At 41.8% G+C, this 14,428-nt stretch overlaps 1 protein-coding gene across 4 annotated transcripts in view; it reads right to left on the reverse strand.

Annotated features, from left to right (window-relative positions):
* The window catches only part of Rbms2 (RNA binding motif single stranded interacting protein 2), a 66,177-nt gene extending 55,480 nt beyond the window's left edge, over nucleotides 1-10,697 (reverse strand). For 3 of the 4 annotated variants that reach the window (XM_017796972.2, XM_017796971.2, XM_008828395.3), the window contains exon 1: nucleotides 7,606-7,780. In XM_017796972.2, coding sequence (XP_017652461.1) covers nucleotides 7,606-7,671 — 66 coding nt within the window. In that variant the 5' untranslated portion in view covers nucleotides 7,672-7,780. Of the gene's footprint in view, nucleotides 1-7,605; nucleotides 7,781-10,197; nucleotides 10,266-10,498 lie in introns of those variants that run through there. The other variant, XM_017796973.2, reaches the window with a different exon arrangement.
* Nucleotides 10,698-14,428: the final 3,731 nt, after the last annotated feature.

The following is a 14,428-nucleotide window of genomic DNA, read 5'->3' on the forward strand; positions in this document are numbered from 1 at the left end:
CCACGTGGTGATAAGAGTTATGCAATTTGGGAGTCTTTTAGATAAACCCACTGAAGGGGTACCCCAATTGCCTCACCCTGCATCCCTGTTCAGCATGGAAGAAGCCAGAGCAGTTTGCACCCTGATTCCCTATCTGCAAGTTGGGTAACCACTTCAGAGGATGGAATGATAAGAATAGGAGGTAGGAATTGGCTAGTGTAAAAAGACCTCATCCTTTCTTAAAAATGTTTTTTCTTTTGTTTTTTGACAGGGTTTCACTATATAACCCTGACTGGCCTAAAACTTGCTATGTAGATCCCAGCTGGCATGAACTCACAAAGGTATACCTGCTTCTGCCTCCAGAGTGCTGGGATTAAAGGCATATACCACCATGCCCAGCTAAAGATTTAATTTAATTTTTTTTTTTGGTCTTTTTTTTTTTTTGAGACAGTGTTTCTCTGTAGTCCCAGCTGGCCTGGAACTCACTATGTAGACCAGGTTGGCCTTGAACACACAGAGATCTGCCTTCTGAGTGCTGGGACTAAAGGTGTACATCACCATGTCAGGCTTTAGTTTTTTTAAAAATATTTTATTTTTATTTTTATATGTATGAGTGCATTGTCTGCATGTATATTAGATAATATGTTGTACAATGCCTGTGGACATCAGAAGAGGGCATTGGATCCCCTGGAACTAGAGTTACACATAATTTTAGTCACCATGTGGGTGCTGGGAACAGAATCTGGGTCCTCTGCAAGAGCAGCCGGTACTCTTTACTGCTGAGCCATCTCTCCAGCCCTGTGTTTTTTTAAATGTGTATGGTGTGTGTGTGTGGGGGGGGTGTATGTGTATGTGAGTGCAGTGCTTATGGAGTCTAGAAGAAGGCATAGGATCCCCTGGAGCTGAAGTTACAGGTGGTCGTGAGCCACTGTGTGGGTGTTGGGAAGTGAACCAGGTTCCTCTGCAAGAGCAGATACATGTTCTTAAACTGCTGAGCCATCTCTCCAGATCCCCCTCTTTCTTGTTTCTTTGAGACAGGGTCTCATGTAGTCCAGGCTGGCCTTGAACTTAAAATTCTCCTGCTTCAGTCTCCTGAGTAACTGGGAATGTAAGCATGATCTACTATGCTGGTCTTTACACTTGATTACATTCTTATATTTATCACCACTAACAAAAAAAGAGTAAGAATTGGGGAGATGGCTTAGTAGGTAAGAGGACTGTGTGAGCACTGGGACCTGAGTTCTAAATACCAGCACATATGTAAAAGCCAGGGATGGCCACGCATGCCTGTAAACCCAACATTGGAGGGCAGAAATAGGTGGGTCCCCAGAGTTCAGTGGCAAAGCCAGCTTAGCTGAAATGTCTGACTCTGACCTACCAATGCATATACATGGGCATGCACATATCAGGAAGATCAGACCAGTCAGGCTACAAATGAAACTCTCTTAAAAAAAAAAAAAAAAGAAGCCAGGCATGGTGGTGCACGCCTTTAGTCCCAGCACTCGGGAGGCGGAGGCAGGTGGATTTCTGTGAGTTCAAGACCAGCCTGGTCTACATAGTAAGTTCCAAGCCATGTGGGGCTACAGGGAGACCCTGTCTCAGAAAGACCAATAAATAAATAAATAAATAAATAAATAAATAAATAAGTAAATAAATAAATAAATAAATAAATGGGGCCATCAAGACAGCTCAGCAGGTGAAGAGCCACACAAGCCTGGTAACCTGAGTTCCATCCCCAAAATCCCCAGGACCCCACATAAGGGTGGAAAGAGAAAAGTGACACCACAAAGTTGCCCTCTGACCTATACACGCACACGTGACATACATGCACCCTTGGTTTCATACACATACATCATGAACACACATATACACACACATAATAATTAATTAATTAAAACAACAACAACAGAAATTAATTTAAAAAATAGAAGGCCAGCCGTGGTGGCACATGCAAATAATTCCTGTGTTTGAGAGGTAGAGGAGAGGAGTTCAAAACCAGCCTCAGCTACTTTATTAAGTCTGGGTCCATCCTGGGCTATATGAGACTCTGTCACAAAACAAACCAACAAACAAATAAGAAAAAAAGAACAATTATGACTGTCATGAATTACTAATGAAACACCTTTCCTTGGTAAATGACATATATGTTTCAAAATAAAATATGCCTACTTTATTGTTTTTTATTTGTTTGATTGTTCTTGTTTGTGTTTTTCGTTTGCTTTTTGTTTTTTGCCTTTTTGAGACAGGGTCTCCCTGTAGCCCCAGCTGTCCTGGAACTCACTATGTAGACCAGGCTGGCCTTGAACTCACAGAGATCTGCCTGCCCCAGTCTCCTGAGTGCTGGGATTAAAAGTGTGCGCCACCACACTCAGCCTTGTTTTTCATTTTAAAAAAATGATTTATTTTTAGTTGTACAAGTGTTTTGATTACCTGTATGTATGTATGTAGTACCTGTGAAGGCATGTGTATAAGTGCACCCAGGTCAGAAGAGAGCTTTGGAACCCCAGGAACTGGAGTGATGGACAATTGTTAGCTGCCATGTGAGTGCTAGGAATTGAGCCCGGGTCCTCTGCAAGAGCAGCCAGTGCTCTTTAATGCTGAGCCATTTCTCCAGTGCTGTTGCTTTATTTTTAAAAAGGTTTTATTACATTTTAATTAATTGTGTGTGTGTGTTTGTGTGTGTGAATACAGGTGTATGCATGATATGGCACATGTGTGGAGGTCAGAGGACAACTTATTATAGGAGTCAGTTTTCTCCTTCCACCATGCTTAAGGTAGAGCGTTTCTTGTTTCTCAGGCTGTGCCACACAATCCAGGCTAGCTGACCCAAGGCACCCAGGTAGTTCTCTTGCCACAGGAGTGCTGGGATTACAGATGCATACCACCACATCGAGCATTTTTAATGTGGGTTCTAGGACTCGAACACAAATCCTCAGGCACAGTAAGTCGTCTTACTGAGCCATTTTGCAGGCCCCTGTGTTTTTTATTTCATAAACTAGAAATAATGACATAGACAGCCATAAATTATAATGTAAAAATTCTCCTTATGTAAAGAGAGAACCATATTTGTAATTCTATTTATTTCATTTTAGACTTATTTGGAGGATAGGGATGCTGGAAGTCAAAACTAGGCCTTAGCCAGGAATGGGAGTCAGAGGCAGGTAGATCTCTGGGTTGGAGGCCAGTCTGCTCTACCTAGCAAGTTCCAGGCCAGCCAGGGTCTGCCTCAAAAAATCAAAAACCAAACCAAACCAAACCAAAATAAAATAAAAAAACGACAACGAAACTAGACCTCATTTTTCAGTTCTATTCTTTTTATTTTTATTTATTTATTTATTTGTCTTTCTGTTGGTTGTTTTTCGACAGGCTCTCTCTAGTCACAGCCCACCTGGAAGTCACAATGTGAACCAGGGTGGCCTCATCTTGCAGAGATCCACCTGCCTCTGCCTCCCGATATTTACCTATTTTTAAATATTTTATTTATTATTTTTATTTTATGTGTCAGAGTGTATTGCTTGCATGTATGTAAGTGTACCCATGTTGTGCAGTGCCCAAGGAGGTCAGAAGAAGGCACTGGATCCCCTGGAACTGGAGTTACAGACAGTTATTAGCTGACATGTGGGTGCTGGGAACCAAACCTGGGTCCTCTGCAAGAGCAGCCAGTGCTCTTAACTGCTGAGCCATCTTTCCAGACCTCCCCCCAGTTATATTGTTTTTATGAGACAGGGTCTTATTATGTATCCCTGGACTGACCTAGCTCTCACTATGTAGATCATGCTGTGCTCCTCTTTCTTGAGTGTGAGGATTACAAACACATTCCACTTAGCCCTGTTTATTGTTTATGTGGTACTGGGAGCTGAGGATCAACCTAGCACCCCATGAATGTTAGTCAAGAACTCTACCAACTGAGCTATATCCCCATTTCTTTCAGTTTTTTTTTGTGTGTGGGGGTCTTTTGTTTGAGGCAGGGTCTCTTGTAGCCCAGGCTAAACTCATTATGTGGCTGAATATGACCTTGAACTACTAATACTGCTGCTTCCCAAGTGCTGGTATTACAGAATGGTAGGATTACCATTCATTACCAGGTCTGTGACACCATACTCAGCTTTTTCTTTTTGAGACAGGGTCTTGCTGTGTAGTCCTGGCTGGCCTGGAATTTGTGGCAGTCTTCTTGGCTCTACTTCCCAAGTGCTGTGATCACTGGCATGTACCTTTACACCAGGATTAAAACTGTCCTAGCATAAAAGAAAGTCTGGAAGAATACATATATCAAACTACTCTCTGCTATTTTCCTTGAGGGGTAGGATTTGAGTAAGGAATTATAGGACATGGGGTTAAGAGTTAATTTTACAAACTTCTTTATATCTAATTTTAAAACAGGCTGGAGAGATGGCTAAGAGCACTGGCTGCCCTTGCAGAGGTCCTGGGTTTAGTTCCCACCACTCACATGGCAACTAATTACCATCTATAACTCCAATTCCGAGGGATCCAATGCCCTCTTCTGACCTCTGTGGGCAATGCCTGACATGGGTGCACTTACATACATGCAGACAATACACTCATACACATAAGAAATAAAAATAATAAATAAAATATTTTTAAATATAAAAAAATTTAAATGGATCTGGGCATGATGGCTCATGTTTTTAATCCCAGCACTTGGGAGGCAGAGGCAGGCGGATCTTTGTGAGTTCAAGGCCAGCCTGGTCTACATAGCGAGTTCCAGGCCAGCTTCAGGAAGACCCTGTCTCAAAAAGTCAATAAGTACATAAATAAATAAATAAATAAATAAATAAATAAAATTAAAATGGGTACATTTTACATTTACCACTAAAAATTAATGAAAGTTCTGTGAGTTCCAGGCCAGCTGGGGCTACAGGGAGACCTTGTCTCACAAAGACCAAAAAAAAAATTAATGGAAGTTATTTTAAAAATGTGGTGGTGCACACCTTAAGTCCTACCACTCGGGAAGCAGAGGCAGGCAGATCACTGTGAGTTAAAGGCCAGCCTGGTCTACATAGAGAATTCCAGGCCTGCTGGGGCTACAGGAAGACCTGTCTCAAAAATTTATTATGTGTATGAGTTTGTTTACCTGCATGTATGTAAGTACACCACATGTGTGATATGCCCATGGAGGTCAGAAGAGGGAGAGGTATCTCCTGACACTGGAGTTTATAGTCAGTTGTTAGCCACCATGTGGGTGCTGAGAACTAAACCTCGGTCTTCTGCAAGAACAGTCAGTGCTCTTAACCACTGAGCCATCTCTCCAGCCCCGGGCTTATTTTTAAAAATTTATTTAATTATTATTATTAGAGAGAGAGAGAGAGAGAGAGAGAGAGAGAGAGAGAGAGAGAGTGTGTGTGATGTATCTAATATGTGTGTAGTGTGTCTGATATGTGTGTGTGTGATACAGGCATACTCATGCCATACTGTGTTTGTGGAAGTCAGAGGACAACTTTTGGGAGCAGTTCTTTCCTTCCAGTGTTGGATCTGGGGATCAAACTCAGGTTGCCAGGTTTGTGTGGCAAGCACCTTTACTCACGGAGCCATCTCACAGGTATCTAAAGACTTCTTGTTAAATATATTAGTAATTATGTATATACTTTCCCTCCTATCCTCCCCACTAGTCCAGTGTTTCCTGAATTGCTTCCCAGACCTTACAGATTATCAGGAAGAAACATGAGATTGAATCCAAATCCACAGCCATAGTTGTTTCCTGTTCTTCCTTAGACTTAGACTCTAAACATTAGGTGCTTTGCTTAGTTGCAAAGTACTTGCCTAGTATATGTGAGGCCATGAATTCGATACCTGCTACCACTTCAAAAAGAAAAGGAATCTAAATCTTAAAACCTTTCCCATACTCCAGAGGAGGAAAGAGAGTAGAGAACTGAGAAAAGAGATTCCAGATATATTCAAATACAGGAAACTAGCTGGGCATCGTAACAACTTTCTTTAGTCCTAGCACTTAACTTGGAAGGCAGAGGCAATCACTATGAGACTGACGCCAGCCTGGTCTACATAGTGAGTTCCAGGCCAGCTGGGGCTACAGGGAGATCCTATCTCAAAAAAAAAAAAAAAAAAAAAAAAATCTGTCTCCGTCAAATACATGAAACTAAGAAATACGAAATTCATTTAAGGGATTTCATTTTATTTTTATTTTAATGGATTCTGGGTAACCTGAGAAATTTATAGGGAAGAAGAATTAGGAAAGAGATGCAATCCTAGCACTTGGGAGGCTGAGGCAGGAGGATTTCAAGTTTGAGGCCAGATTAGGCTAAAAATAAAAAGGGCCGGGCGTGGTAGTATATGCCTTTAGTTCCAGCACTCAGGAGGCAGAGGCAGGCAGGCAGAGATCTCTGTGAGCTCTCCAAAAAAAAAAAAAAATTCAAGAGAAATTTTTATACAGCACTACATAGATTTGAAGAGAATAAAGATGAAATATTCCTCTTTCAAACATATATATAAAATGAGTAACACAAACATACATATTTGACAGGAAGATATCAGTATATGTACAGATATACAGTGTATATATATTAGCAACCAACAAATATGTATGGAGCTTTATTCCTTAAGGATGTAAACAGAATGAACACTACACAAACTAATACCTGTTTGGTTCTATAAACATTCACCCCTGCTCTGATGAAATATTTGTGCTTAAGTCTACCTAAAAGTCTCTTTGAGTCCATGAGAAGGCAACAGAAATCTTTCCACACCCTCTAACATTCCATTAGATAAGCCAAAGATCCCTGTCCCTGTCTGCACCACGTTTTTTCTTAAAGAACAGCTACAACATTCAGAGTGGGTAAAAAATCTTCCTGCTACGTCTTGAAACTCCTCTTCTTCAGTACTATGTGCACTGAAATGCCAAGGCTATCCTCTGGCAAATGTAGGTAAGGCTGTCTGTCTCTCTCCAGGCTGTCTATTCTCTCAATCATAGTTTAAATTCTCAGGCAGCCTCGGGTTAATCATAAAGACTCCAGGGATCCTTGCTAAGCCTGACTATCAGCAGAGTTCCAAGAACCAGCTCAAAAGGCAAGATCCAAAGAATCACAGAGCCTTCTGCCTTAATCCCAAGGCATGTTATCTCCCAAGATTCCTCTGTGGGATGGGTAGGGTAGGTAGGGTCTCAGGTCTAGAAGCACACACCCAACTCTTGATGAACTGTGAGCTTTCACTGACTACTTCGGATTTCAGCTATCTGGTGGCTTGGTTAAGAAGTAAGGCGAGGGAGAATGCAAGCAATTAATCAAAATGACAAAATAACCTTGTGGGGAGTGGGCCAGGGGGCAAGGTCTAAGGTGACAATACTATCCCCAGGGAAATTGGTACCTCAGCAGGAAGTCAAAGTAGCTTCATTTTACAAGGAAATAAACTTGTAAGACTGATTTGTTTTTATTTCTCCTGCCTTCTCAGGCCTCACAAATCCAGACTGTAAATTCCTTTAACTCCAGAACCAGGTGCGAAGAAAAGGCTCCAAAAGAAGTGGTGGAAAAGGGAGAGGCCAGAAAGGGGAGAGGGGAATCCAGTTCCCCTCTTAAAGGAGAATGCTAAAACCAAGGGCACTCCCGGGATCCCCAGAAAAGGAAGTAGTTAGATTCCCAAAAAGTTTTTTTCCCCTACCTTCTTGTTGTTCTTGTTATAGCCAAAAGTCGAAATCCCAGGCCTAGAAGTCACTGATAGCAGCATTTTTTCTTTAATGTTAGGAAGCTGAGAGAGAGAAGAGGAAAGGGAGGGGGGAAAGAGGGAAGGAGGAGGGAAGAGGGAGGGAAAGAGGGAGGGGAGGGGGAAGGGAGGGAGGAGAAAAGGAGGAGAGAGAGAGAGAGAGAGAGAGAGAGAGAGAGAGAGAGAGAGAGAGAAAGTGTGAGTGAGAGAGGGGGGGGGTGCAGGGAAGAATGAGCTAGGTCTGCTCCTCTGCGTCACTGAGAGAAGTTAACCCAGAGTCAGGACAAGCAACTCACACTGGGTCCTAATGCCCAAGATGTTCTCTTTTGGTTTGTTTTACATAGGTTTACTAAAGCTAGAAGAGGAGAGAGAGAGAGAGAGAGAGAGGGGGGGGGGGAGAGGGGGAGGGGAGAAGGAGTGTAGAGAGAGAGAGACAGAGAGAGAGAGAGAGAGAGAGAGAGAGAGAAAGGGTGAGTGAGAGATGGGGGGGCTGCAGGGAAGAATGAGCTAGGTCTGCTCCTCTACGTCACTGAGAGAAGTTAACCCAGAGTCAGGACAAGCAACTTCCACTGGGTCCTAATGCCCAAGATGTTCTCTTTTGGTTTGTTTTACATAGGTTTACTAAAGCTAGAAATAAGAGTTCTTAAGTCTAACCCCTTTCAAATGTATCCCCTTTCATCCATGAACCAGTTCAACTTCTGATTATCATGAAGAGACATTCATCTTATTATCCATGAAAAGAGAAAGTTTTGTTGTTGTTGTTTTGAACATTTCTTTCTCTTAGATCTTAGCTACAAGATTTTAAGCATGGGGGGCTGGAGAGGTGCTTGGGGGTTAAGAGCACTCATTCTTCCAGAGGACCCAGGTTTGATTCCCAGCACTCACATGGTGACTCTGTCACCCTCTTCTGGCCTTCATGGGCAGTGCACACATACTAGGTGTACATACGGGCAAGCAGAATACTTGTATACATAAAAATAAATCATTTGGGCTTTGGCCTGTAAGATGCCTCAGTGGGTAAAGGTGCTTGTTACCAAGCCCGAGTTGGAGCACCAAGATCCGCACGGAAGAATGAGAGAAAATTGTCCTCTGACCTCTACATGGGGAGGAAGTGGCTCACCCATACCCTCTAATACAAAATATAAGAAGATTTCAAGCTTGATGTTAAGGGACTGTCTTTTAGAGCATATGAAGAAAACCATACTAAGGTACAGTATGTGAGATGAGCTCAGAGCTTCTACTTTATATTTAGGGTGATCTTAATACATTAAGAAAGAACATGGGCCAGGCATAGTGGTGCATAGTGTAAACTTGTAATTCCAGCACTCAGGAAACAGAGGCAGGAAGATCACCAAAAGTTTGAAGTCAGCCTTGTCTACATAGCAAATTCCAGGACACAGAGTAAGAACCGATTTCAAAAAAGGGAACCAGTTGTGGTGGCCACCAGTAAGATATACTGAAGAGGCTGAGGCAGGATGATCTCAAGGTACAGACCAGCCTAGGCTACATCTTTTGGGCAAGATGCTTTAACCTGAAGACCTGGGTTCGATTTCCAGGACACAGATAGTTGAAGAGAGAACAGACTTCTGCAAGTTTTCCTCTGACCGCCACAAGTGCTGTGACATGCATGCCATGCCCCTAATACCCTCCATACACAGGATAAATAAAATGAAATAAAAGAAAGAACAAAGAAAGAATGCACCAAAGAGCAAAGTTTAAAATCTAACGGGAAATAATTTCAGATCCTTTGTTCTGTTTCTCCTAGGGTTACCCTCACCAGCTAAAATGCCAGCATTCCTATTTCAGACTCTCCTAGCAAGGACTTCATACTTAAGAAGGCATTATCAGCTGGGCATGGTGAAGCCAGCCTTTAATCCCAGCTCTCAGGAGCCAGAGGCAGGAGAAGCTCTGTGAAATCAAGGCCAGCAGGAGCCACAGGGAAATCTTGTCTTTAAAAAAAGGTGAAGAGGGATGGTATTATCAGTCTGAACTATTCATGAACTTGGGTGCTTAGTGATTTCTTTAATAAGTGGAAGCTTATTAAATCCACTGATCAAATCCAAAGGCCTCAGGCACACTCGACAAGTGCTCTTTAACTGAGCTATACCTTCAGCCAAAGTGGAAGCTATCCTGTTGAATTTATTATTATTACAATTATTTATTTGAGTCAAGGTCTTACTCTGTAGTCTGTAATGACCCCAGACTCATTATTTTCAGGATTACCAGCATGCACATACAGTACTATACCCATTTTGTTTGTTTTTTGGCAGTGCTGGAGATCACACACTGTCACTGAGCCATATCCCCAGTCCTTCCAGCCTATATTTGATACTTTTCTGATTTTTTTGTTTGTTTTTTGAGACAGGGTCTCATGTAGCTCAGCCTGGTCTATAACTCTGTGTATCAGAAAATGGAACCCCTGATTCTTATGCCTCTCCTCCCAAGATCTAGGATTACAGAAGTGTACCACCAGGTCCAGCTCTGACTTTTTAATCCCACTATTTTCTAGTCTTTAAGATCCATGAAATTTATACAAATACAATAACTCACCAAACTTGGAATTTATAATCAAGCTGAAGTTTACAGAGTTGGGCTGTCGGCTTCAGGTTATCTCTGAGCTGTAAAAAACAAACAACGACAACAAAACATAATTATTTAAAAAGCATGTTTACAAAGAAGAAAAATACAAGATTTCTTAGGAAAGAAGAATATAACTTGAGTCAAGAATCCCACAGAGTTGCAGTAACACTCACCTCTAATAGTTTCAAAGGAATGCCCTCATAGGAGTAGTCTTAACAAGAATAGAAACCTCAGGAAACAAAACTTAAGAATGATATCAAGGAAGCCTTACCGGTACAAGAACAGAGATGTAGGCTGGAGGCCTTCAGATCCTTCCTAAGGTCTCCTCGCTGCCATCACACGTATTCTCCAGAAGCAAATTAACCCAGTCTTTGTCACCACAAACATTAAGCCCAAATTCTCCCTCCAGTAAAGTTCTGCTCTCTAGTCTGGTTTTCCCGTCACTATTTCACTGTGATAACGGAACAGACAGTACTAACATTCTGCGGCGTAAATACACACACACAGCCACCCCCAATCTCTAACTTTCATTTCCAATAGGACAGGAAGTGCCTGCTCAACTCAAGGGACACAGGAAGGGTGGGAACAGCCTCAATGTGGGAATTGCAACTGAGAATGGAAACAGCAGCCAAATACAGTAAATAAATAAATAATAGCATCTCTTAGGGATGCTGTATTTCTCGAAAACTTCCTTTTCCGCCCTTAGAAACTTTCATTCATCATATGCCAACTCATTCTTGCTGTTTTAGACTGGTCATCCCAAACAGTACTAAGTGGTATCTTACTGTGGCTATTGTTTTTTCATTGTTTTATTTTAATATAAACTACCAGGGTAAAACTATAAAGCTATACATTGGAATATAACTATAACTACATATATATAATAATTGAATCAACATATCCATCACCTCAAAAACTTATTTTTTATAGTGGGGACATTTAAAATTTATTCAGTAATTGTGAAATGTACAGTTCACTATTAGTGAGTATTTGCAACACAGTGTACAACAGGCCTCAAACCGCCAGTCCTCCTAGGATTTTGTACTTTTTAGCCATTATCTCCCTATTTGCCGCTCTCCAGTCTCTCTAGCCACCGTTCTACTTTCTGCTATGAGGTTGATTGTTGCAGACTCCATGTATGGGTAAGAATATGTAGTGTTCGTCTCTGTGCTTAGCTTGTTTGGTCAGCATCATGTTCTCCAATTCTAGCCATGTAGTCATAAAGTGAAAGAAAATTTTAAATAGTTTAGAATACTGATTCTCATTCTTTAAAAATTTATTTATTATTTGTGTGTGTTTACATGCTCACATGTGCCATGTTGTGTGAATGTGGAGGTTTCACGAGAGTCCATTCTCTCCTTCCACCGTGGGTCCTGCACCTCAAACTCAGGTTGTCAGACTTTCATGGCAAGTGCTTTTACCACCGAACCGTCTCACTGAGCTAGCAGGAATTCTTTTTTTTCTCAAAGGCTCGATAGTATTCCATTTGTGTACATATACCATATTTGTTTATTTTCCTGTTAGTGGACATTTAGGTTGATTCAGTGAATGTGGGAATGCAAACATCTCTTCAACAAACTGATAAAGTTTAAAAAAAATTTGCAAGTGTTTCTTTCTGATAATGCTATATTCTGAACATACAAAGGGTACAAAATGAATTTTTTTCCAGAATATTTCAAAGGATGGTGCCAGTCTATCATTGTCTACAAAGCACCTTCACATACTGTTACTGTAGGTCATTTTGTCTCTTTTTAAAAATATTTTATTTTTATTTTATGTGTATAAGTGTTATGCCTGCATGTAGGTAAATGCACCCATGTCATGCAATGCCTGCGGAGGACAGAAGAAGCTGTTGGATCCCCTAGAACTACAGACAGTTGTTACAGGAGTTACAGACAGTTAGTTGCCATGTGGGTGCTGGGATTCGAACCAGAGTCTTCTGCAAGAACAGTCAGTGTTCTTAACCACTAAGCCACCTCTCCAGCCCGTCATTTTGTCTCTTAATTAAAGTAAGATACCATATGTCCATAGTTTTGGCCTGTACTAAAATGGGGGAAAGAGGGTCCCCTAGAGGGTTCTTAGTCTCATTCATAAAAGAATTGAAGAATGGACAAAAACAGCAGAAAGCACACAGACTTGCAGAGACCTACATAACTGTGGGTGAGAAGTTCTTTGGAGTTCTGTGTCACAAGGTGGTGAGATTCCAGGCAGGAAAAATTTGCTACCTCATTAACATACCAGGCATTCTGCCCATCTGCTTAGCATAACTTAAGGTGAACCTGCCTTCCTAGGCGTGGTTCTATCACCATAAAATTTTTTTTTTTTGAGACAGGGTCTTGTTATGTGGCTGGCCTGGAACTCACTATGCATTCTAGGCTAGTCTTTGACTCATGGCAATTCTCCAGCCTCTGCCTCCAGGATTTTGAATGTATTCATCATAAATAAATGTTTGAAGGGCTAGATATGCTTAACCTGGTCTAAATATTATACAGTGTATACATATATAGACATTGAATGGTATTCATTAGTATGTATGATATTCACACATCTATGCAACAATTACAGATTAAGAAAGCTTGGTGGTGGCTCATGTTTGCCAGCCCAGCATTCAAAAAGCCAGGAATGTTTGAGTCTGAGAACAGCCTAGTGAGGTGCTAAGGGCTGGGGATGGGGACTAGGTATAGACAAATTGCCTAGGCTGTTCTTAAACTCCTGGGTTTAAGAGATCCTTCTGTTTCAACCTCTTAAATCCTGACACTTCAGGTATACAACATTCTCTTCAGTTTCATCTAGGTTTTTGTTTTGTTTTGTTTTTGGTCTTTTTGAGACAGGGTCTCCTTGTAGCCCCAGCTGTCCTGGAACTCACTATGTAGACCAGGCTGGCTTTGAACTCACAGAGATCCACCTGCCTCTGCCTCCCAAGTGCTGGGATCAAAGGCATGCGCCACCACGCCCGGCTGTTGTTTGTTTTTTGAGAAGGGTCTCCTTGTACCCACAGCTGGCTTGGAACTCACCATATAGACCAAGTTGGCCTTAATATTTATACTACCTTTTATTTTTTTTAAATACATCATATCCCAAAGTTGTCCCAGCTGACCTAGAAATTAGGATTAGGAGTTGGAGGCCAGCCTCAGCTACCTAATGAGTTGGAGACCAGCCTAGGCTACAAGAGACACAACCTCCCCCACTTTCACACACACACACACACACATACACGTACATACACACCTTTGCTGTCCATGACATGATGGCACTTGTGTATAAGCCCACCATTTAGGAAGCTGAAGCAGAAGGACACCCATAAACGTGAGGCCAGCCTGGCCTATGTAGCAAGTCCTGGGAATGTAAATCAGTTGATAGAGTTCTTGCTTACCACACATGAAGTCCTACATAGCAAGACCCCTGTCTCAAAACAAAACAAAACAAAAAAGAAAAAAAATACACTTTCAATAAATATTCCAAGTAAAGCTTGGTTGGAGTTAGATCAACCTTGATCTGTTTGGTGAAAGATTGTTTGTATATCACTACTGGCCCCCTTACATTAAGGTGTAGAACTTAGATGAATGTATTTCTGCAGATGTGCTGGACTGTAGCCAGACATTGCACTGAGGCTGGTATGCAAGTGGTTGAAAGTAGTAAGACAGGTCAGTGAAGATCTCACTCAATACAGTCAGACACCAGGTGAACAAAGACCATCAGAGCCAAGGCTGTTCACCCTCGACACACACTCCTACCTGCTTGCCTCCACTTCCAGTATAGAAACTATACACATACACACATATACATATGCATACAACATACATACATATACAAAAGGGGGAGCTGGAGAGCTGGTTCAGTGGTTAAGAGGGCTTACTGCTCTTACAGAGGACCTGAGTTTGGTTCCCATCTCCCACAATTGCCTGTAACCCCAGCTCCAGGGATCCAATGCCTCTTCTAGCCTCTACAGGCACTAGCATGCACATGGTACACATACACTCATACATAAATAAAAATAAAAACTGCTGGGCATGTTGGCACATGCTTTAATCCCAGCACTTGAGAAGCAGAGGCAAGCAGATCTCTGTGAGGTGGAAGCCAGCATGGTTTACATAGTAAGTTCCAGGCCAGAGAGGGCAACATAGTGAGATCTGGGCATTTAATCCCAGCACTCTCCTGGGAGGCAGAGACAGGTGGATGGATCTCTGTAAGATTGAGGCCA

Source organism: Nannospalax galili, unplaced genomic scaffold (assembly GCF_000622305.1).
Source record: "Nannospalax galili isolate Female #2095 unplaced genomic scaffold, S.galili_v1.0 scaffold753, whole genome shotgun sequence".
NCBI classification, from domain to species: domain Eukaryota; kingdom Metazoa; phylum Chordata; class Mammalia; order Rodentia; family Spalacidae; genus Nannospalax; species Nannospalax galili.